General features: G+C 32.7%; 2 protein-coding genes across 5 annotated transcripts in view; one reads left to right on the top strand and one right to left on the bottom strand.

Annotated features, from left to right (window-relative positions):
• The first annotated feature begins 307 nt into the window (after positions 1–307).
• Positions 308–8,485, top strand: LOC143063608 (uncharacterized). Of its 2 annotated transcripts, none has more exons than XM_076235833.1 (6): positions 308–348; positions 2,390–2,446; positions 4,150–4,410; positions 5,512–5,766; positions 6,879–6,947; positions 7,793–8,485. In XM_076235833.1, the coding sequence occupies exons 2-6, from the start codon at positions 2,398–2,400 to the stop codon at positions 8,287–8,289; spliced, it is 1,131 nt and encodes a 376-aa protein (XP_076091948.1). In that variant the 5' UTR covers positions 308–348; positions 2,390–2,397; the 3' UTR covers positions 8,290–8,485. The 2 variants fall into 2 exon arrangements, with proteins under 2 accessions (XP_076091948.1, XP_076091949.1); XM_076235834.1 differs by lacking the exon at positions 308–348 and adding an exon at positions 353–371.
• Positions 8,486–14,581: 6,096 nt separating this feature from the next.
• The window catches only part of LOC143063606 (L-proline trans-4-hydroxylase-like), a 377,865-nt gene continuing 369,009 nt past the window's right edge, over positions 14,582–23,437 (bottom strand). For 2 of the 3 annotated variants that reach the window (XM_076235831.1, XM_076235830.1), the window contains exons 4-10: positions 22,445–22,526; positions 21,329–21,439; positions 20,661–20,755; positions 20,146–20,236; positions 19,036–19,165; positions 18,339–18,490; positions 14,582–14,858 (exon numbers count right to left, since the gene is read on the bottom strand). In XM_076235831.1, coding sequence (XP_076091946.1) covers positions 14,748–14,858; positions 18,339–18,490; positions 19,036–19,165; positions 20,146–20,236; positions 20,661–20,755; positions 21,329–21,439; positions 22,445–22,526 — 772 coding nt within the window. In that variant the 3' untranslated portion in view covers positions 14,582–14,747. The remainder of the gene's footprint in view (positions 14,859–18,338; positions 18,491–19,035; positions 19,166–20,145; positions 20,237–20,660; positions 20,756–21,328; positions 21,440–22,444; positions 22,527–23,437) is intronic. The other variant, XM_076235832.1, reaches the window with a different exon arrangement.

The following is a 23,437-nucleotide window of genomic DNA, read 5'->3' as shown; positions in this document are numbered from 1 at the left end:
TGTTTTGTTGTATATTATGTTTTGTTTCGTTTTTTTAATCTATATTTTCATTGCTTCTATTTTTTTTTGACATTTAAAAGTCAAGATATAAAATGTCTGTGTTAAATAAAGCCCATTCAATACAAAGATTTAAAAGATTATCTTAAATAATTGACTCGAACACGCATCCTTTAAAAAACAACCCCCATAACAGATATCCCGTAGTCTGCATTATAATACTTCCTAAGGTAAAGGAACTAAAAGTTTTAAGCTAAATCAGCTTATGTAATTCTTAAGGATATATATTTATATTGAATAAATATCTCAAAATTATTGAAGCTTTTCTCTCTCGCAGATCGGCCACAATAAGTAAGTCATTTTTTGTTATTCGAGTAAGTACATTGTTTACTTTTACACTAAAGAACATTTTTGTATATTATTTTGACTTTGATTTTTTTCTTTATCAATCTAAATTTTAGACCGGCGAAGGATATTTTAGCGCATTGATAGGATATTTTAGCGCATTGATAGGACATTTTAGCAAAGATAATCGGGAGTTTTAGCGCAAGTCCATTTCAGCGCCATAATTATTTTACACATTTTAGCAAAACATCAATATTATCGATGTCCATTTTAGCGACATGAATTTATTCATAGCATAGAAAAATGATACACGTGATATAACTAAAAAAGGTATTAAAGATAAAAAAAACCACCATCATAATCATAAAAATACAACACTAAAAGTCAAATATTAAAGTGTCAATTTGGTCCAAGTTATTGGTTGTAACCGGTGCTGTTTGAAAGAATCTGTGCTAAAGTTGATAAAGATACATGTACTTTTTTATTTAAACATGTGCTACTGTGTGTTACAAACACAACACAATACGTATCGAAAGTTAAGAAATTCAATGAATAGAGTCTCTTACATGTACGTGCTAAAACATAGTACACATGCAGTGATAGAAAAAAAATAAGAGAATTGCCTTCCAAAGTCATATTAGGGGAAATTATGGTTTGAAGAAGAGATTTAAAAAAAATCAGATGTGATATTTGTGTGTTAGGAGCGACCATTTGATATTCTGTGGAGGGAGAGGAAGTTGACCCCGAGTAGTCTAAATAGTCGAACTACTCTATATTTAGCCTGTCTGCGGTTTTGAGTTTGAATCCGTCACCTGTCAGGAGAATTCGACTCCAATCTATATTGATTTGAACTGTGAGTTTTCCTACTGGTTATACATTTTCAGCTCTTACCAGGCCAGGATATTAATTTTGAAAAGCCTACAATGTCGTCTAGTAATACATCACCACAATTTTATGGAACAAAACCTTTATAAATACATGTATTATGGAGAAACAAAGTTATGATACCAAAAATGGTCATAACTGAATACATGCCATTTCTTGTTAAATCTGCTTTTCAATCAGAACAATAAATTCAAAAGCAATTGCAAGATATTGTATACTGTATACTATGTCTTACCATGATGAATGCTGCTTTATACATTTATACTAGAACACACCCGTGATATCGCGGGTCCGTGACTGAATTAAAGTATATAACTATGCGCAAGCCTTATCTTAGTATAAGTACTGTCATCTGATAAAGTCATGCCGGTAATAAGATACACAATTTTCTCTGCTTTCAAATCTTTCTGTTTGAACCCGTCGAACTGGAACTTATCAATTATTGGTAATATTAATTATTTGGAAAACAAAAGTTCCTGGAATGGAGTATTTTTTAATTAACAGCATTGTCCTATATATTAGTTATAAATAAAGTTGAATTCTTTGAGTCATGCCCGCTAACAAATTGAAACTTATTTTTAGTCCAGATTTTTAGTATTCGTATTGTTATCTTAGAAAGTCTTACGGATTAAAATACTACAATAGGTAACAATTTGACAATTTAGTAGTGTCAACCCTGTGATTATGACCCGTATATATAGCATATTAATCCTGAATACACCGTTTGGTGGTGCGCCTGTCAGATGCGGAACGTACAGATAAGGTAATAGGTAACAGGTGATTATACTATTGGTCTCGGTATCGGACTCGACCCGGAACTTCCTAATTATTGGCAATATTAATTACGTGGAAAACAAAAGGGCCTGGAGTGGTGTAATTTTTAATCTACACCTTTGTACTATATTAGTTGTATATAAAGTTGAATTCTTTGATTCGTCGTTTTTACGTGATGACGGCTGACAAATTGGACCTCGTAATTTTAGTATTATAGATTCTGTTGTTTTGTTACATATGTTGACTGGTGTTTTTTTGATGTTTATTCTTTTCTTTTTCTTATTCCAATTTGTCTCTTATTCTTGAAGGCACTGAATGAAAGATTTAGTTTGATATTTTTTAAATTGAGAATATACATGTTTTAATGAAATTGTGTTTTTTTTTGCAGGATAAAAAATGTTAACCAAGATTTTATTCGTAGTTTCGATTTTCGTAGCAGCAGTTTGTAAGTATTTTTTGTTAAAAAAAATCCCCCAAAATTCTCTGGGAAAATTGCTGAAGTTGAATATTTTTTTAACCAATCAAATAGATAAAGTATTATCATATAATACCATCACGTTCATGTGAACTAATTGAATAAAATATAAGGAAAGATTTAGTCTTTAAAAGTTATACTAGTATATAAGTGTATTTATTATTGTGGAAACAGATCAGTGTGGATAGTAATTGTTAAATTTTCCATTATCTATACTATTAAACGAGAAGACCTCATTTTGATGTGTCGCTTCTCTACCTTCCACGATAAATTAATCATCATGCCTCTGTGTTCTATAGGTAACGTACATAGTCGCATGCGTCATTCATTCTTATGATTATTCAGATTGAGTTATTTTTGGAGAAAAACGACAAAAAGGAGTCCGGATATTGATTACGTCATCAGATCTACTTTTAGTCATAGATATGACTTCCGGTTTGAAACATGCACAAGTACAACCAATCGTATGATAGATAACAAAAATGAAAAATAAATAAGCCAATCAGAGCATTCTCCATATCATGGTGTTTAGATCGCAAGAACCACAACTATACCTCCTTAGAGAGGACAATTATTTTACGCGTTTATCTACATGTAAACTACGATTATACTACTTTAATATATAGATCATCTCTGTATTCTGTTTACTATTTTCTTTGAAATGTTTACTATTTAAGGGGTCATACCAGTTGCATATATTAAAATAAGTAAAACATGTGGAAACAAGAATGTGTCCATAGTACACGGATGTCACATCGGCACTATATTTGTTAAGTTTCGAGTTGATTGTACTTCAACTTCATCAAAAACTACCTCGACCAAAAACTTTAACCTGAAGTGGGACAGACGGTCGGACGAACGAATGAACACACGGATGCACAGACTACATAATGCTAATAAATGGGGCATAAACATTTATTGTTGAAAGTGAAAGTAGTGATTTGGCAAAAATGATAGTAGGGTGGAGATTAGAAGGAGGCAGGACATTTTTCGGGACGTCAGGATAAGGTGTTTTTAAGCTCGGGATTTGGGGATTGATCCTTATGGGATCCGGTATTTCGGGAAATGAATTTCTTTAAAATTCTGCATCTCGGGATTTCATGTTTTTAAGCCCGGGATTTCGGGATCAGGACCCCTCCGACCAGCCTTAGTCGATCTTAGTCATTTTAATATACAAGATTCATATCCTACCATTGGCATGTTAATAAGGTTCCCAAAAGAAAAAGCACTGATGGATTGTCCTAGAAGCATATTTTATTAGACTAATAATGGTCTATATATAAGTAGTTATATTTATTTCATGTTTGAAGCGGTGCAAATTTTTAATTTAATTTGACTTTTACCAAAAGATGCATTGTAGCAAAGGAGAAGAATAATTGTGGTCTGAGGCCAAAAACACGAAAATAATTGAATTTAACAGAAAGGAAACAAATATTGGACTTAGGAAAAAGGGAGAGGGCTTTTGATACGTTTTTTGAAATTCTCCATACATAATATCTTTTACAAAAAATCATCCTGCAACAGTTCACAAGCTGTATATGCCCGCGATTTCGTGGGTGTGTTCTAGTATTTATTAAATGAAAGACATATAAGTATAACTGTTGTAACATAATGGTAGTATTTTTTTTTAAAGAAAATGTCTTATGTGTCATAATAGGTATATTATATTGTAGATGGTGCAACGAAAATTAACGGAGTTGAAGGTGATGTGCTTACTCTTGAATGTAATCCTGGTACTTCAATCGATGTCAAATCTGCGTTTTATGGAAATAACGTTGATCCAGCATGTGGCGACGCAAGCGCATTGACTACTTTACAGTCTTTAACAAGTGGCAAACAAACTTACGTTGTAACGTTGAATAGCGACACGTTTAGTTCAGATTGTAGCGTAGATAGAGAACAAACGTTTATTGTAAAATTCAACTGTATTAGCAGTAAGTATGAATAACTAATATTTCATTAGAATCCATTATTTTGATTGGCTGATAGTACAAGAGCTGTGACTTCACGTGCTTTCCGCCGACAATGCTAAAATAATGCATTGAAAACGTGACAAACGAAAAGCTTGATATCACTCTTAATTTCATGGTTGCAGCATAACATGTTGATATTGTTCCGGGTTTCATACAAAATGTGTCTCGGATAACGTTTTCCCACCGCAATGAAATTTGTTGGGATTTGATCGATGATCAAACTATAATTGCATTGTGTATCGGTTTGTGTGCTTTAGTTAATTTTCAAATTACATGTACAATTTTTCAAAAAGTCTGCTGGAAGTGACTGTATTAAATCCCCGAATCAGCTACGCGTTTCATAGAATTTGATAAAATTTGAAATTAATCTGACATTGGTTGTTGGTTTCGCAATTGGTTTTCGATTTCTTGGATTTTAAGTCATTTAATTATCATCTAGAAATTACTCACTGCAATTTATTATCGAAATGTTTTCTGTGTTAATCGAAATGGAGGTTGTATCAATATTCTTTCTACGGGGAAAAAAAGATTTGTTTTATAAGATTTAAACGCAAATCGTTTCCGTTAGGACGAAAACCAACGCTTTGGCATAACAACCGTTTCAGAATACAAAGGAATATGAATAATCTCATTATCCGTATTCCAAATGAAATTAGCTGAATTTTCAATATTAAAAAACGTTTGGTCAATCACAACGTTTTGCTGTTCGTTGTTACAAAAATATTACAAAGAACTTTTTATATTCTTAATTGACATTTTTTGCCACTTGACGTTGAGCAAACAACAACGAACTACTAGATTCCGAAATGGTAAGTTATTCGGAATTAATAAACTGGACTAATCTGAATATATCCAAATGTCAAAAGTAAAATTTAACTTATAAAATTGAATAATGAAAAAATGACGTCCTCTGTTACATAGACCTATTGTTATTGCATAAACAGACTGCATTAAGTATCTAATGACATTAATCCAGGGGTTAAGAGACATGATGTGTTCCAAGATGATTTTTTTTCAGTTTTATATTGTCTATCGCATGTTGAAACTTATACTTATTTATAGACCTATTGACACAAACTACAAGCCAAGGAGATACTTCAACTATATCTTGCTCCAATGGGGAAAAAATCAAAATAATAAATGCTGCATACAAATCTGGAAGTTCATGCCTTGACCTTAATGCACTGTCAATAGTACAAGGATTGTGTGATGATGAAAGCAGCTGTTCGGTTGCAGCTACTGATACTGTGTTTCCTGATAGTGACTGTGCAGCTAACAAACAAGAAACATTGAGTATTGCCTACAAATGCACTTCTGGTAAGTAAATTACTTTATTACTTTAGTTGCTGTGAATTACCGTGATTAAATGAAAACCGATAATTTTAAATGTAAACTAAACTCGAAATTTTTACTCCTCTTTATAATAATCTTTAATTATAGGTGTTTGTCAACACGTGGTCGATGACGTCGCAACAACGAAATTGTGAATGCCTAGAAAAAGATAATTATAGTTCCTTGATTTTCTACATTTCTTCCGTTTAAAAGCTCTACTTTAATGTTATTAAAGGAATAACTTATCAAAGAATTATGATATCGAAAAACATTCGACTCGTAAACGAACAACACTGTTAATTAACTAAAACACTGCGCGCATTTTTGAATTATTGTGTTGTTTTGTCACTATATTTAAATTCCTTGATAAGATATTCTATAGGTATGCATTTTTGATGAAATAAAAGTTAAATTGAATGACACAGACCTAAGTTCCGGAGTAACATCTTAAAAATGTAATTAAAAAATAATTACATTGTATGTATGAGACATTTGTTGAAAAACAATGTGTTATGTCAAAATTCATTGTATGTCAGAGACTTTATCGTATATTAGGGTAACACTGATTTGTTCTGGGTCTGATTATGAAAGCATGTTATTATTTGGCATTTAACAATCTAACGGCTAAGTAATTTTGTCGTCTGTATCTTCATAATTTGTTAAATTTCCATAGTTTAATATTTTGTTAGCCAATTACAACGTTTTGTTATTTCAGTGCTTTTGAAGTATAACCCCAAACACTTCAGTTTTTTTAATAGCGAACATAGAAATAATCCAGCAAATTGATGATGTCTTAAGTCAATCTTGGGTAACATATTCATAGACCAATTAACTAATCTCAATAATGTGTTTGTTTGCTGATGCTGCAAATAAATTTAAATTTTATAGAATATAATGTATTGTTTATAGTATTGTTTATATTTTGATATTTTGTTGTTAGTTTGCTCTAGGTTTTGTTTGTGTCCAATACCCTTTTTATCTAGCAATTATAATATTTTGCAATTCATCACTGTCCAAGAGCAATTGTTTAACTCATTGAACAAGATCTCAATACGATACGTTATACATTTTTAGTAAATTATTGTTTTTAATTGCAGCAACCGGACCAGTCTACACACGTTATGGAGCCAGTGGTTGTTCGGTCACAGCAGCAGTTGTTTACAAAGGTTAAATTTTTGTTAACTTTATTTATGATTTACGTTCGTATCTAAAATTATTGATTTAATTTAAATTGATTTTTTTATTGATTGATTGGTGTTTGGTGATACTTTCAACACTATTGTGCTACTTCGTGGCGTCGTTTTTTATTGGCCAAGCAAGTCGGACTGCACAGAGAGAACCACCTACTTCCAGTAAGAAAACTGAAACGTGCGGGATTCGACATCAAAAATCTCAGTGTGACTAAACCGAAATAATCCAGCCCCTTTCCGTAATCGATCTCTCTAACATGCGATGATTTCTAATTTGATCCTTGCTAGTTTACAAAAGTATTTATAATGCAATTTGCCGTTTCAGAATCTAAATGACTTTCGGTAGGTTCGCCCACCCCTCCAAACGTAAATAACTTCACGTCATTGGACGAATTTCTTTTGGTTTTGACGTTAAGAACCAGTCACGACGTTTCGGTGTACACTTTGGAAATATTTCATAGAATGCGTTAGGATTTGAAACGGCCAATTTATGAGCATACAGAAATCCTACCACACTTTATTTACAAATAAGAAGATGTGGTATGATTGCCAATGAGACATCTCTCCATAAGAGACCAAAAGGACACAGAAATTTACAGCTGTAGTTCACCATACAGCCTTCAACAATGAGTGAAGTCCCATACCGCATAGGCAGCTATTAAAGACTCCCAAATCAAAAATGTAAAACAATTCAAACGAGAAAACTAACGGCCTAATAATGTTCAAAATTGAACGAAAAACAAATATGTATCACAACAGCAAGCGACAAACACTGAATTACGGTTCCGAATTAGTTGTTAAAGTATTATTTTTTGTTATAGGTACGATGGCAGGGGCTAAACATGATGGCAGCGGATCAGGTAGTAACTATCAATGCTTGACGTCTAGTCCAACGTATGACGCTAACAATGGTGCTGTAAACTCAGATCGAGGCTATATATACGGCATGGAGCTTAAATTAGACACCACAGACTCTACCTCAGTTATTGATCTTGGTAATGACGAGAGCACAATACCTTGCACAGTCTGCCAAGTTATCTCGAGTAAATCTGTATTTATGGTACCCGGATTGCTCACGTGTCCGTCAGGTTATGCGGCCGAGTACACTGGTTATTTAGCTTCCGACTCAACTGACGGTACTACATCCAAATCTTACATTTGTCTAGACAAAGATGCCAGTTATGCAGGGGCAACCTCGAACAACCAAGGGCTGCTTTATTTAACTGAAATTAGATGTGGTTCATTATCATGTTCTACGTTCACAGATAATGCCGAGATTCCATGTGCAGTGTGTTCGAGAGCTGTTACTAGTTCCTGAAGTAGTTATACCATAAGTCCATGTTTAGTGTGTTTGATAGAAGTACATTGAACTTTAAATGAAGATAGCGTCGTTTACATGAAAGGCTATAATTATTAACCTTGAAGCATTTTATTATTTGTTCTGCATAAAAAAATACCCCACCTTTTTATTTGACACATTGGAATATTTAAATAAAAGATGTGTAACAAAACAATGTTGTATTTTTTCTTTTATGGAAATGATAAATGAATATTTCCTCTTTTATGAGGCATATTTTTATACATTGAAAGGTGAATTTGTCCCCGCTTTCCGGTTTTAGGTGGCGTTTGTGTTGCTCAGATATTAGTTGTCTTAGTGGTGTTATGTGTTATGTGTACTGTAGGCATTCTTTTGTTCCATTTTTTTTGCCAATGAATAGGTTCAGTAAGACCCCTTTTTGGCCCCAAAATATAGCAGTTTTACAAAATTGTGAAATTGTAATCATTTAACTATTTTTTGGAAAGTAGAACGCTTCTGCTACATACATGTAGGCTGTTTTTGTCAAAACAATGTACATATATCGAGTACTAGCATCAGTAAGTCATGCTAAATAACTGAAATCTTCACAATTTAAGCATTTTAGTTAAATTTTAGACGGTTTCCGTCTTAAATGAAAGTGGCCGCATTCGTGTTCATTCATAATATTGAAATGTAAGTTGTATATGATGATAATACTTAACATATAAAAAGGTAGAGGATGAACACCGATTTATTTTTGACAAATACCATCTGAAAAGAGACGTTTTTTGCCATATTTGATAGATTTTTCATATTTAAGCTTGAATCAGAGCGTTGTCAATGACTAAATCAGTTAAAATATTTCACAAAAACTAATCAAATTAATTGAAATAAACACTTAAGTGTTTAAAAAGTGTCCAAAATCTTTCGTTAGATGAACCTGAAATTCGGCCCTAACCGGACCTACTCCTTTTAGAATCATATTAATAATATTCTCTGTTCTTTGAATTTTAGAACCATTTCATTCTCTATTCTTTTGTTGTTGTTGTTGTTGTTTTTTTTTTTTGGGGGGGGGGGGGGGGGGGGTCTCTTCTTTTACATACATATGTTTGCCAATTATCTAATTATTATCTATTCCGTAAACCCCCATCTAGATCCTCATTTATAAGTATGCACGTTGCTCATTGATGAAGGCGTACGGCGGTGACCTGTAGCTGTTAACTTCGTCGTCATGTGGTCTCTGGTAGAGAGTTGTCTTATTGACAATCATGCTACATCTTCTCATTTTCATATATCAATTTTAATTAATTCAATTCATATGGTTATTCTAGAAACAGTGCAAATAAAAGACAACGGTAAATAATTTTGTATTAGGGAATGTAACCATATATGGTTAATAATTCATTTTTTTTTATATAGAATTCATTAAATATTTTAATATACTTATTTTTAATTCACTTTTGGTAAATCAGTTTTAACTTTTTAATCTTAAAGTTTGTGTCTTGAGGCGGATGACAAATATCCTGGTTATGGATTATAACATCCAAGGTCAGTCAAATAATTATACATTTGTCATTAAAACATACAAAGTCATTATAACATAGAAATTCATTAAAACATACAAAATCATTATGACATACAAAGTCATTATAACATACAAAGTGATTATAACATACAAAGTCATTAAAACATAAAAAATCATTATAACATACAAAGTCATTATAACATACAAAGTCTTAAACACATATAAAAAGCGACACCCCGGACATAGTTTATAATTTGATGAAAGTCCTACTGACTTTTACAATCATTTATACTGCAATTGGGTGTTCTACTATACAGATACAGCCCTACAGATATCGCTATGATGTATCTGTATACTATACAGATATCGCTTTAAAGCTCCGCCCACTGCCGGACTGAGTATTGTTTGAACCTACGTGACCTCAGAATGTGTATTGGAGTCGCATTCCAATGACGTATCAATTGCGAATTAACGATTACTTTTATACGTTCTGTTTGTTTTCAAACATTTCTTTAGAGCAATAAGAATCACACCAATTTTCTGATAACATACACACATGAACAGCAGTCTTTTCTACGATGACAACTAACGATTTCAACACTTGAATGTACAAAAACAACCATGTCAATGTCAGCATGCATTTTTAGTGAATGTCGAGTCTGAAGCGTAGGACAACTCGTACACTCCTGTCTCAAATTGGACAATGTTTTGTTATTTGTTTTTACTGTTGAAATTAGTTGTTATGTTAAAATAGATAATTATTCACCTTGAGCGATGTATTATTGTTGACCATTCGACCATTTTTTGCGAACCCGTCTTCTGCTGAATGTGTGATTACTACATATCGTATTACTATACGGGCCTCAGGGGATTACAAATTGAAAATAAATGCAAAATATGTGTTTTTGTGTCTTTCAAAACACAAACAATATACAGAATAATTGCAGGATAAAGACTATAACTATTTAGTGTCTTTAAATATCAGCTGTATTTGTACTCGGCTCGAAACAGGTGGAATAGCTCGCTACAAGCTCGCATACACCTTGTTTCCTAACCTCGTACAAATACAGCTGATATTTAAAGACACTAAACAGTTATTGTCTATGTATAGACAATTTGTCTGGATATTGACTTAAATTTTCTTGCAGTTCAGGCCACACCAATTCCTTGTTCGACGGACCCGCCCGCACATATTTTTTCAAAAATATTTTTTTTTTATATTCCCGCTTCCCTCACCCCGAAAAGTAATCGTGTCTTTTTCCCCGCGCCATTTTTTTTGGGGGTAAATATTAAACGGATAAAAAGGGATCGCAAGAGCGGTTTAGTCAACGTAAAATCTCGACCCTTTAACTGTTTCGATTCATATCAAAGTCAAGGACGATTCTTGAACAAAATAATGCCAATTATCGTTGCGTAGAAAGAGTAGTGACGGTGTTGCCGTCACTTGCAATATCATTTGCCGCCGGAACAAAACTATCCATACTCGATGCAAGTTGAGTCAGGGGCCTGTTGTTCAGTAGTTGTCGGTTGTTTGTGTGGTTCATAGGTACTTCTCCGTTTGTATCATTGAAAGAATAAATCGTTTTTTTTCTATTTGAATTGTTTTACACTAGTCACTTTGGTCCTTTAAAGCTTGCTGTTTGGTCTTTGTCAAAGCCCCCTGTATTTATATACATAGTACGAAAAAGACAAAGCCAGAACAAATATGACACAGCGCACAACCAACAATCGTTACATGTTACACAAAAAATAAAATGTACACAAAAACAAACAACTCGACCCCCCCCCCTCCCCAACAAAAAAGTTGTGCACAAATGTCCCTGAAGTAGGAAAGTTTCTGGTTCTTGCAACCAACCGTGGACTGGTTCTGTTATAAGTCATTTCCGGTGATAGAGGAAAGAGAGCTAGGACGATTCAATGGAGATCGTTTAAAGTAATTGAAATAATTATTCAATTATCTATTCAGGTTAACTTTTGATGTCCTCAGAAAATAACAGTAATGCAAGAAGTCATAAAAGGTGGGCATTACATGTCTTGGTGAACAGAAAAACTCCCAACTTTTAGCAGTAAGAAATGCCAAGTACAAAGTTTACCAAACAAATTTTATAATTGCTCGTCTTTACTTTCCAAGCTTCGCGCCAAGTTTTTTTTTTTTTATTTTTATTAAATTTGCAAATTAACAAGAAATCAAATACGTGTGGCCTGACAGTCATCAATTAAAAAAATTACAAAGTCGAAAAACAAAAATGAACTCACTACCTTAGAGTGCATTTCTTTCTTATCAAATCAGCTGAACCAAAGTCACATGCATCGTTTAATCAGTGTTTACTGACGGCCTGTTTAACTTATAACGCGGGAAAATAGAATGATCTATTCAAATGTTTAAACCTGCTGCATAAGTGAACCGCAAACATGAGGTGCAAAAATTTGTACACCATATCCGGATTTCGACAATTAATATCATATATAAATAAAATATGTCATCTTTTATATCCTTTTATCAACAGCTTAATGTATTACCGACGAAGAAGGATTTTGTAGTTTAAGACAACCAGCTTAATATATTATTATTTCTATAAGGATCAGTTTCTTTTCAATTTTTCATAAGGTGTGATATTTGGGATGGTAAACCAGCACAAACGGTACTCTTAGCAAATAAAAAAATCAATCATGGTATCTATGATGAGTTTATTTACAACCACAGCTGTTGGAGTTTTTATTCCCCGGCAATTCTGTGTTGACATGATTTATAATTGATAAGGTCAAATAATTATTAATTAACTGTTTACAAACTTTGAATTTTTGAAACATACTAAGGCTTTTCTACCTCAGGAATAGTTTACCTTAGATGTATTTGGCAAAGTTATTAGGAATTTTTGGTCATCAATGTTCTTCAACTTCGTACTTTATTTGGCATTTTCAACTTTTTTTTCATTCGAGCGTCACTGATGAGTCTTGTAGACGAAACGTGGGTCTAGCACAAATAAAAACATTCAATCTTGGTATATCTATGATGAGTTTATTGTTGACCTTTTTGTCTTTATATTGTAAAAGTTCATATCGGTTGAAGTTGTTAGCACGAGAGAAACCTTTTTAATGTATTTAATCTCGAAAAAGTGCTCATCATTGAATGTGAAGTTATTGCATTACAATATCAAAGTAAGAAGCTGGACTAGACATTCAGTTGGTAAGCGTCAGGAGTTGCGAGTTCCAGATTTCCATACCATGTTCATGGGTGATGTTGGTAAAGAGATTATTGCGGATGTTGGTGTGGAGAGAGGTCACATCAAGCAAGACAAGCATTATCAAGGATTCCATTTTTAAAAATAGTGTGTTGTATCTTAGTGGTCTTATATGAAAATTAACGAATTCAGATATTTTCTCTGTAGGGTGTTAATTGGCAGAAACAATAGGTTTCCCAGGATTATTGACTTTGTGTATTTTTGACAGAAGACAGAAAAGCCCCGGTTTTGATTTTTCAGGATTGGTATTTAAAATATGTCTTCATTAATATGATCCTGTTCACACATTATTTTCAAGTTGGCGGTAACCTCTTTGTTGAATTGAGTGGTTGGGTCCGAGTCTAATTTCTCTCATTAAAAAGATGACGTTCTACCTCTTGAATGTAATCATACAACACTGATGCCTTTATCTGCTAGTTTTATTGTAATGTCGTTTCTATATTTTAAAGCAATCGTACAGCTTCATAATTAAGAAAGATAAATAATTTAGTTGATGTAGGGCAAGTTATAATAAGTTATGTTTAATAAATAAATATCTTAGTGTGCATTGCTTTTCAGTTTTGAACACTTATTTGTCTATACCATGTCAATACTTTTAAAGTCTTGGCATTGCAATAATCATAATTGGCTTTATTCGACTCAGACATATTATGGCGTCTTCATTCAATTGTAACTGACTGATTTTTAAGTTTGGTAAAACATGACTTATTTGTTAGTTGTTATAAGCTTTGAAATTATGTTCAGTAACTGCTAATCTATTATATAGGTGCATTTTGCAAGAGGAGTCTCATTGAGGAATGCAAAACGAACCGAATTGTCTCCATAGTCTTTTTTCTGCTCTTTGGTCGGTTGTTGACTGTTTTACAAGTGTCATGTTGCCATCTCTATTCTATTTAATATTTCCCTTCAATTCAATAAAACATTAAGCCAGCATTGTCAGTTGAACCGTCAGAGATATCTATCAGATATAGACGGTCCGAGTTGTTTTGAAATGAGACCTGACTTGGTTAAGTTTGTTTAGAGTTGTCTTTGACAATTATATTTCCCCAATCGACCAAATACTGGTCATTGTACGTAAGTTGACCTACTTGTCTATATATCTGTCAAAACACCGGCCTGACTTAGTTTTATGTAGGAGGTCCGACTCGGGCCTGATTTGTTTTTGTTTTAAAGTTGTAAAGTTCCATGCAGTATGGTGTTATTTGTGGCCAATATACCTATTTTTTCGTCTTAGATTTAAATATGAAGATATTTGCGTTATTTCATGTGCAAGTAGTCCATAATTATTTCATTAGACTTGAGGTAAATTGATTTCTTCAAGCTATCAAAAATTTTAATCTAGTTGTATTTAGAGGGACTAATCTAGTCATTGTATTCCGCTCACTAGACAGAAAGAATCATAGACAATAATGTAAGGGCTTGGACATTATTATTTTAACTTAAGCCATTTGTAGATTGAAATAGAATAAAAATCTTAATACAAATACGTTGATGTGGTATGATATAAACTATTGAGACAAATATCATTCAAGAGCATGAGACAATGAAGTAAATATAAACTTTATTCATGGAAACTATCCTTATGTTAAAATTTTAAGTGTTTACAGTGTATTGTTTAAACACTATTCTACTAACGACCGTTTACAAAATGTGTCAAAGATGACTAGTTGTAAAAGTCTGGTTGTCTCCCTTGCTGACAGATCAACTGCAGTTCACTTATCCAGAGTATCGGCTTTCACAGTTTTATCCACACCAGGGTCCATGAAATCTTTACCAGAGAAATCGGTATAATTTTTGCAGTCTTTAATTGCAGAATTTGGAACCTATTAAATACAAAAATATTGCATTTAATAGTAAACAAAACATGAATATAATGACTTTTTTTAATTAACTTTATTTTGTCGGTTGGGGTTGGGGGAGGGTTATGTTTATTGGAATACTTGAGTTGTTACGTTTCTCTTAATACGACCAATACCCAAGAGAGTTCTAAATGAATGAAAATGATAAAGTTTCTTTTCTTTTCTTTAATTAATACTGACTCTTTTCTCCAATGATCGGACATTTTTTATTGAGTCAGCTCCGGTATTGCAGGTACATATATTATAATTTATCTTACCTCCTATACATTTCTAGGAATGTGATTGGTTAAAAGCGTCCGCGTGAAGACCGTGTATATTTGTAGGGAGGCGGGGCTTATTTCATACACGGTTAGTAGTGGAGTTACGTCCCTTTATATTTCATATTAGGTAGTAGGGAGGCGGGGCTTATTTCATACACGGTTAGTAGTGGTGTTACGTCCCTTTATAAAAACAAAACGGAACTGAGAAAAAATCGTAAACATTTTAACAGACGAAGAAATTGATTATTAAGATTGAAATAAATTCAATAAACACATTTAAACCTAACTAGTTGTTATCGTTGGCTATTGTTCTTGTAGGATCAATGGAAGTAGTTTCTTAATGCTTACAGTATTGAAGACTGGCTTGCTCATTTTGATAGAATCTATCTAAATTCTACACGTTAAGTTAGTCGGTAAGATGAATTCGTTACATAGTGTGCTAGTGACGTAATACCGTGTATATATGGGGTCAGTAAATTCCATACGGGGACTCGAGCTTCGCTCTCACCCCATATGGATTTTACTGACCCCATATATACCGTATTAGGTCACTAACACACTATGTAACTATTAAGATTATGCCAATTACGATAAGAAAACAAATATACGCAAAAACATGCCAAAACATGCATATGACTGTTATTTGATGCCAAATTCACTGTTCAGATGTTGTATACCGAATGACCCGCCATAATGAATTCATGAAAACAGCTTGTTTGGCTTTAATTGTAAAACTTATACAGTGAATAAGATGCATGAAGATGATGTTGATGGATGTTTTTCTAAATGTCCAGTGACAAGCTAAATTTTCTTACTCCTAAAATACTCTTTGTTCTTAATGCTGCGTGCTGAGCGGAGAAGCATCAAATACAAGTTTGTTTTGGATTTGACTATGCCGGGATTCGAACCCACGACCTCCCGTACGTGTAGCGACGAACACTCTACCACGATACCACCAAGGAAGTCAAAGTAACAGTCAGAAGTACTCCGGTATCGATATGCACTAAATTCATTATAACCAGGATGTTCGCTTCTTCGTTTAAAAAAAAACACCTTTTAAGAAGACTGTTATAAATTGATAGTATATAAATAAAGTAACTAAAGATGCTGAAAAAAATTTAAGGGTCAGTGTGCTCGTTTTCGATAATATATATAGTATATACATGTAAGCCATAATTGACAATTTGGCACGAAAATGATTCTCTCAAAATTTTTCATACATTTACATTACGGTGTATTACGTTTGCGCGCATTTATTTGACAAGTAAATTCAGGTAAACTTAGGTAATAATACTTATTTATCTATTTATTTGTTTATTAATGTTTTCAATTATTTTTCAGTAAAAGTACCCTTTCCGTTAGTGTAAGTCCCCTACTCACCCACGAGGAGGTGGAAGTGGGATTTAAAGCTGGATAAGTCCGTTGTATTATATATTAAAACGGAAAGTATATCCATCGTATACTAATGATGATTCCCCCATTTGTTTTAAACAAAACTCCAATATTTGTGCCTTGACAAAACTTTACAAACTAAATTATTTTCCAATTTAAAAGCGAGCTCTATTCGGGGTACTTGTTCACTCTGAAATATTCACAAGGAAGTTACATAACTGTATGCTTTAAGCTGTAATTGGATTGATCATGCACACGTTGTTTTTGACTATAATTCAATATGTACAATATATAAATTTCATTAAAATATATTTTCAAAGTAAATGATTTAAAGCCCTATTTATTATGTAAATTAACAAATTATAGTCATTGATATTTTTATTTTATTAATAATTATATTACCTTTTTACCTGAGTTAACCTGAAAGATAAATGCGCGCAAATGTAATCAAAAGCTGCGCTCAAACGTAATTTTTTTTTATTTATTTGCTACATGGATAAAATCAGAGGATCCCGAAACATTGGGAAAAATTGAAACTTGAGGCCCTAAAGAGCCTGTGTCGTTCAACTTGGTCTTTTTGCATATTTACAATTATTTCTATCTATAATAAACTTAGCCCAGTAGTTACAGTGGATAATATTTTGTAAACATTTACAAAAATTTACAAAATTTATGAAAACTATAAAGGGCAATAATGCTTTAAGGGATCAATTGACCATTTTGGTCATGTTGACTTATTTGAAGGTCTAACGTTGCTGTACGTTATTGCTGTTTACAGTTTATCTCTATCTATAATAGTATTCAAGATATTAACCAAAAGCTGCAAAATTTTCATAAAATTACCAATTTCGGGGCAGAACCCAACAACGGGTTGCCGGATTGGTCTGACAATTTCAGGGCAGATAGAAATTGACCTAATAAACAAATTTTGTACCTCGTCAAATTTACTCTAAATTCTTTGGTTTCAGATATGAGTCAAAGACTGCATTTTACCCTATGTACTATTTTTGGGCATGTCGGCCATCTTGGTTCGCGTGCGGGGTCATCGGACACATTTTTAAAACTAGATACCCTAATGACGATTATGGACAAGTTTGGGTAAATTTGTCTATGTAGTTTCAGACGAGAAGATTTTTGTAAAAGATTATAAAAGTTTACGATTTTTTTTTAGAAATTCACTATAAAGGGCAATAACTCCTTGAGGGGTCAACTGACCATTTTGGTCATGTTGACTTATTTGTAGATCTTACTTTGCTAAACATTATTGCTGTTTACAGTTTCTATTTATAATAATATTCAAGATAATAACCAAAAAATAGCAACATTTCCCTAAAATTAGCAATTCAGGGGCAACAACTCAACAACGGGTTGACAAATTCATCTGAAAATTTCAGGGCAGATAGATCTTGACCTGATTAACAATTTTACTCATGTCAGATTTACTCTTAATGCTTTGGTTTCTTAGATATAAGCCAAAATCTACATTTTACCCCTATGTTCAATTTTTAGCCATGGCAGCCATCTTGGTTGGTTGGACGGGTCACCGGACACATTTTTAAAACTTGATACCCTAATCATGATTGTGGCCAAGTTTGATTAAATTTGGCCCTGGAGAACATTTGTAAAAGTTAACGACGACTGACGCCAGTGATAAAAAAAAACTTATTTGGCCTTCGGGCTAGGTGAGCTAAAAAAAAAACCAAGAGGAGCGAACATCGTTAAGATAGTTGTTATGGTTAGCTCTTGATATTTAATAAAAAGAAGGATGTATCTGCATTAACGCTAAACAAACCTTTTCTAAAGGTGTATAGTTAGGATGGTGGTGTTTGTAGACTGGATTATTAGACTTGAGACAATAAGAATACAAGAGTGCCCAGCGTCGATAAGGGCTGTTATTTGGTCCACTTGTATGAATCAAGTTTGCGTCAAATATCAAGGCATCGCCTGTCATAACAAAAGTTCAAAAAGTTTTAGTACATTAAAGTAAAGATACATGTAAATATTAAGTTTCATTACCAACAACAAATAAGTTAGTAATGATTCAAATGTCGTAAACAACTATACTTAGTCTTGTTTTAAGTGCGAATTTCGTGTATACAGATAAAATCGCCAGTAGTTGGATGTATTTGCACATTGTACATACATGTACAAGAAATTCGTCAAACCTTGAGTTTTCGAAAGATATTTTTGACATTTTTACGTATTATGTCTTTTTGTTTCCTTCAAGCATCGTTGTCAATATAATGGAATTTGATACAACTGTCATACAAGTGAGATGTTTAGCTAGTTCAATCCACCATTTTCTACATAAGTAAATGCCTGTACTAAGTCAGGAATATGACAGTTGTTATCCATTCATGTGATATGTTTGAGGATTAAAATTTGTTTTGATTTTGCCATTTGATGAGGGACTCTCCGTTTTGAATTTTCCTCAGAGTATTTTTAATGATTTTACTTTTTACATAAAATAACAGTATTGAAAGTAATACCGGGATCAAGTTCTACATGTTTTAGTGGATGTCTTTTCTTTATCTCATTGATTCTTTCTATGTCAGCCATTGTTTGCCCTGCCACTGGAAAATGATCTATTCTACCACATTTTTGGGATCCTGGTAAAATCTGAAAAACTTCCAAATTGACTATCAAATCTTTAAACAACAATAAAAAAGTTAAACTTGATACATGACAATAGGACTTTTTCTACCACACACAGTTGGGGAGGGACCGTGCAAGGCTTCGATATTCTTACACTTGAGGAAATCATTAAGCAAGTTACCAGATATCAGTTTTTGACGATACACTGTATAATTGGATCGGCTACGAGTTATTTTGCACAGCTATACTACTTTGATCCGTACTATAATTTATCTTACTTCCTATACATTTTTTAGGAATATGATTGTTTAAAAGCGTCCGCGTTGAGACCGTGTATATTCAATATTAGGTTAGTAGGGAGGCGGGGCTTAATTCAATACACGGTTAGTAGTGGATTTATGACTTTGGCACTGTTTTATCATTTAGAAGTATTGAAAATTCTGTTTAATATTGTTATTATCAAGGTTGTTGATGATAAAAAGTTTTTGTTTGCAATATTTTTTTTAGTGCAGACCAATTGAAGAAGGTTCTTAAAATTGAACACTTTAACACATTGATATAGAAATAAGAAGATGTGTTATGATAGCAAATGAGACAACTCTAGTCTAAATTCACCAAATAAAGATAGTCGGTAAGATAAATTCGTTACATAGTGTGTGCTAGTGACTGACTTCGCCCTCACCCCATATGGAATTTACTGACCCCGTATATATCATATAAGGCCACTAACACACTATGTAACTAATAATGTTTCTCATCTTGAAAAGTACATATAATGGTGTTAACTGAATACATATTGTTACATCTTGATGCTTAAGGCTTTAAACTTTATCATGTGAATGCAAATTATTACTATTAAACATTTAAAACCATCGGATTCAATTTATCATAATATATAAAATAATGTATGATTGACACTACTATCAATCGTAATTGTAATATGTTTAGACCTGATGGCTTAACTTGCAGTACATGCAGAGTGAAGATAGCTGAAGCAGTTATACCTGAAGACAACCATTGGATGGTTCACACTTGTCGACTGCTATGAATATAGTGTTGATTTGGGGAAATAGACATCCATTTTTGTACCAGTAGCTAAAATGATTTACAATGATATATAACAGATATAACAATAATGTTACTTGCCATGTGACTAATTTTTGTCGTCGTACTACATTTTGGTAACATGATTTTAAATAATTGATGTCGTTTTATAAATTTCCAGTTTGGCCAATACTTTGTGTTTTAAGAACTTTAGTAATTTTAAAAAATGCTATTGAATCGCAATTGAATATACATGTATAGTCTCGACAAGCCTCAAGATTGATAAAAGCGTTAGAAAGCACAGCTATGTAAAGACTTTTCTTGTTTCTTGAATTTTAGTTATTTAGTATTGATCTTGATAAATTTTTCGCCCCGTTTCATTACATCAAAAACATCTAATTTTCATACCAAGGATTTGTAAATTAAGAAATATCTTTAATATCTTGTTCATTCTAATATTTTGATTTTATTATACCCATAATCCTGATGCCATAAATGACTTCCGCCTGTAAATGCGTCCTTGCGGATAAACTTAGCGTGATAATGGTAAACTTCACCCCCACCAAGCAACTGGAAATGTAAAGCATATGTTATTGCACATATAATTACGAATGGTTGTATCTTGGCACAGTCAGGATACGCCAGACATCAAACTCATTTTGCAGAACTGACTTTTTGAATTTGTTCTTTAATACCTGTCTTGAATATGCATGAGCTATTTACAACTGAACTCTAAAAATCGATTGTCAATCTATGATCCATCAGATGTGTAGTAGTCATAAACAAAATGAATTAACAACGACCTTTTTCTAAATGTGGACAGTTTTGCTTGCAACGTATTGTTGACATTTTCTGATAACATTAAAAAATATTTTCAAAATCATATCTAGTCCTATCTTATTTACTTTCACAGCCGTTGGACGTCAGAGTAATCACGGACTATTACACACCGTGCTTTTTTTCAAACCTAATATGCATACTATTAGTAATCGTATCATTAGATGATCCTGCGGACACATATTCTTAATTTTTATAATTCCTTTTGCTACATGTAATACAAAATCTGCATTTCGTTTGGATATTAAACTTTCAGCAAGCTATCATGTCTCCCCACCCTAACCAACAGCTAGTGAAGGATATTACCTTCTGACAGGAGTCTACAACCTTTCTACTTCTCGCCACAATACCTGTGACGTCATTTCCTGGATGACTCCATATTACAAGTTTGGCGTTTTTTCCCTTTCCATCGGGAATCTAAAATGTTCGAAAATGCACTCTTAAAACAATTTAGCTAAATGATAATTGAAAGGCTCTGCTGTATATTTTCACTTTAATGAGGTAAGAATGTTGAATAAAGTTTTTTTTTTTGTGAAAATTTTGAACACACCATAAGATTACTCTGTAAACATGACAAAAAAAAAAAGAACTTTTTTAAGATAATGCAATTTTGGTACGATGTATGTATCATTTTTTAGTCACATAAACACATATAGACCATGAATCAAATATATGCACAATTTATTTATGAATGTGTTATGATATTGTAATTATGTTATATAAATGATATTGTAATTATTGTATTTATTTATGTTGGCCTGATTTGTGTTGTGTGGCCTGATAGTTGTTTACAGAATAATCTTAGAACTGTGCAGTTTAGAAATCACTGGAACAATTACAGAATGATTGGAACTTTCCAGAATGATCCTAATAAAAGATGCGTTATATAAACTTCTACATTTTACTAGAAACTTCCGTTGTAACTTTCTAGGATGTTCCATTATAGACTGTTCTAGAATTTTCCGTGACAACTATATATATATATATATATATATATATATATATATATACAGACACTCAAGTTAAACTCTCAGACTTACACTTAGACTTAGACATCGATAGACATTAGTATTCACCGCATTTGGATTGACGCTTTAATTCTACAAACAACATCATACTGGATTGTGACCTTAGTAGTGAACGTAATATTCAGATTGGATTCCGAGAAGATTTCGGGATACAGATAAAGATAAAAGATTGGACTCATATTTTGACAGTTAAGTTGACAGTAATAGTTGTGTAATACTTCTTGTAAACTTTTGTATAATAAATCTTGTTAATTTTTATAATTGATTTGTGTCTTTTGTTGGCTACAATTTAAAGGTGATTTTGGCCGTAACAAATGTCATTATTTTCATTAATATTACAAAAGTTTAAGATAATTATCTTATATTGTCAGATAAATAAAAAAGTTGACCATACGCCGTAACCATGTTTCTCAATAATATCGCTATCTTCTAGAACCCTCTTCACATTAGTCAGTTCCTCTTTGTCAAACATATTCCTGAAAGAAATCAGTAAAGCAACATAAAGACTATAACCAGAATCGTTACGGAACATTTATCATATACTTTATGGTGAATATTAAATTCCACGTTTTTATTAAAAACAAATGTAGGTATAAACAGTTGACGGTCACGCTTTCCTTCTAAAACACCTTTTAAACTAGTAAAAAACATCGATCTTCCTGAGATTGATAACCTAATAGTACTGCAACTGACCTCGAAAAAGACGCCTAGTTAACGAGCAGGACCGTAACTAGCCTCTTTTAATAGTGAGGCAAAACAAAAATTTGGCGAGGGGGTCTGGGGGCCGCTGAAGGCCCCAGAAGCTCTGAGAAAAATAACGCAAAATCATGCATTCTGAGCGTTCCACGGACTCTTTCTTACATTGAAACGCAAGTAATCTTTAGCTATTATTTTGACAATATTCTGGTCTCAAAGCAAAAATAGATTTATTGTAATTTAAGACTTTTAGGTTTCAGGGGCAACATTAAAAGACCGATATGTAGGATAAAGTAAAAATCGTATTTCTCATAATCATTAATACTGGGTCTGTCTGTCTGCTCTTGTCTTGTATTGTGCAAAACTTTGAACATTGATCATTTGTATTTTTTCTATGCATTGACTTTGTGTGCGATTAGGTCCCGTGCACATTTACTCCATATTCCTTTATTTTCTCTCTTTAACACGACTTAATGCAAGTTTAACCCTTCAATGTAAAAGGTCATATGGCAATATATTGTTTTTTTTTTTTCAAATGATTTGATACCGGAAAATTGGTGGTCTTTCTTTAATCTAAACCATGTCAGCTATGTAGTTTTACCCACAGGAGCTTGGGTATATGATACAGATATTTTTTTTTATTTTTTTTGTTGTTGATTAAAATAGTAAATTTTCTATATTTATAATACAT

Source organism: Mytilus galloprovincialis, chromosome 2, assembly GCF_965363235.1.
Source record: "Mytilus galloprovincialis chromosome 2, xbMytGall1.hap1.1, whole genome shotgun sequence".
In the NCBI taxonomy this organism is placed as follows: Eukaryota; Metazoa; Mollusca; class Bivalvia; order Mytilida; family Mytilidae; genus Mytilus; species Mytilus galloprovincialis.
This window is presented reverse-complemented; position numbering and strand designations above follow the sequence as displayed.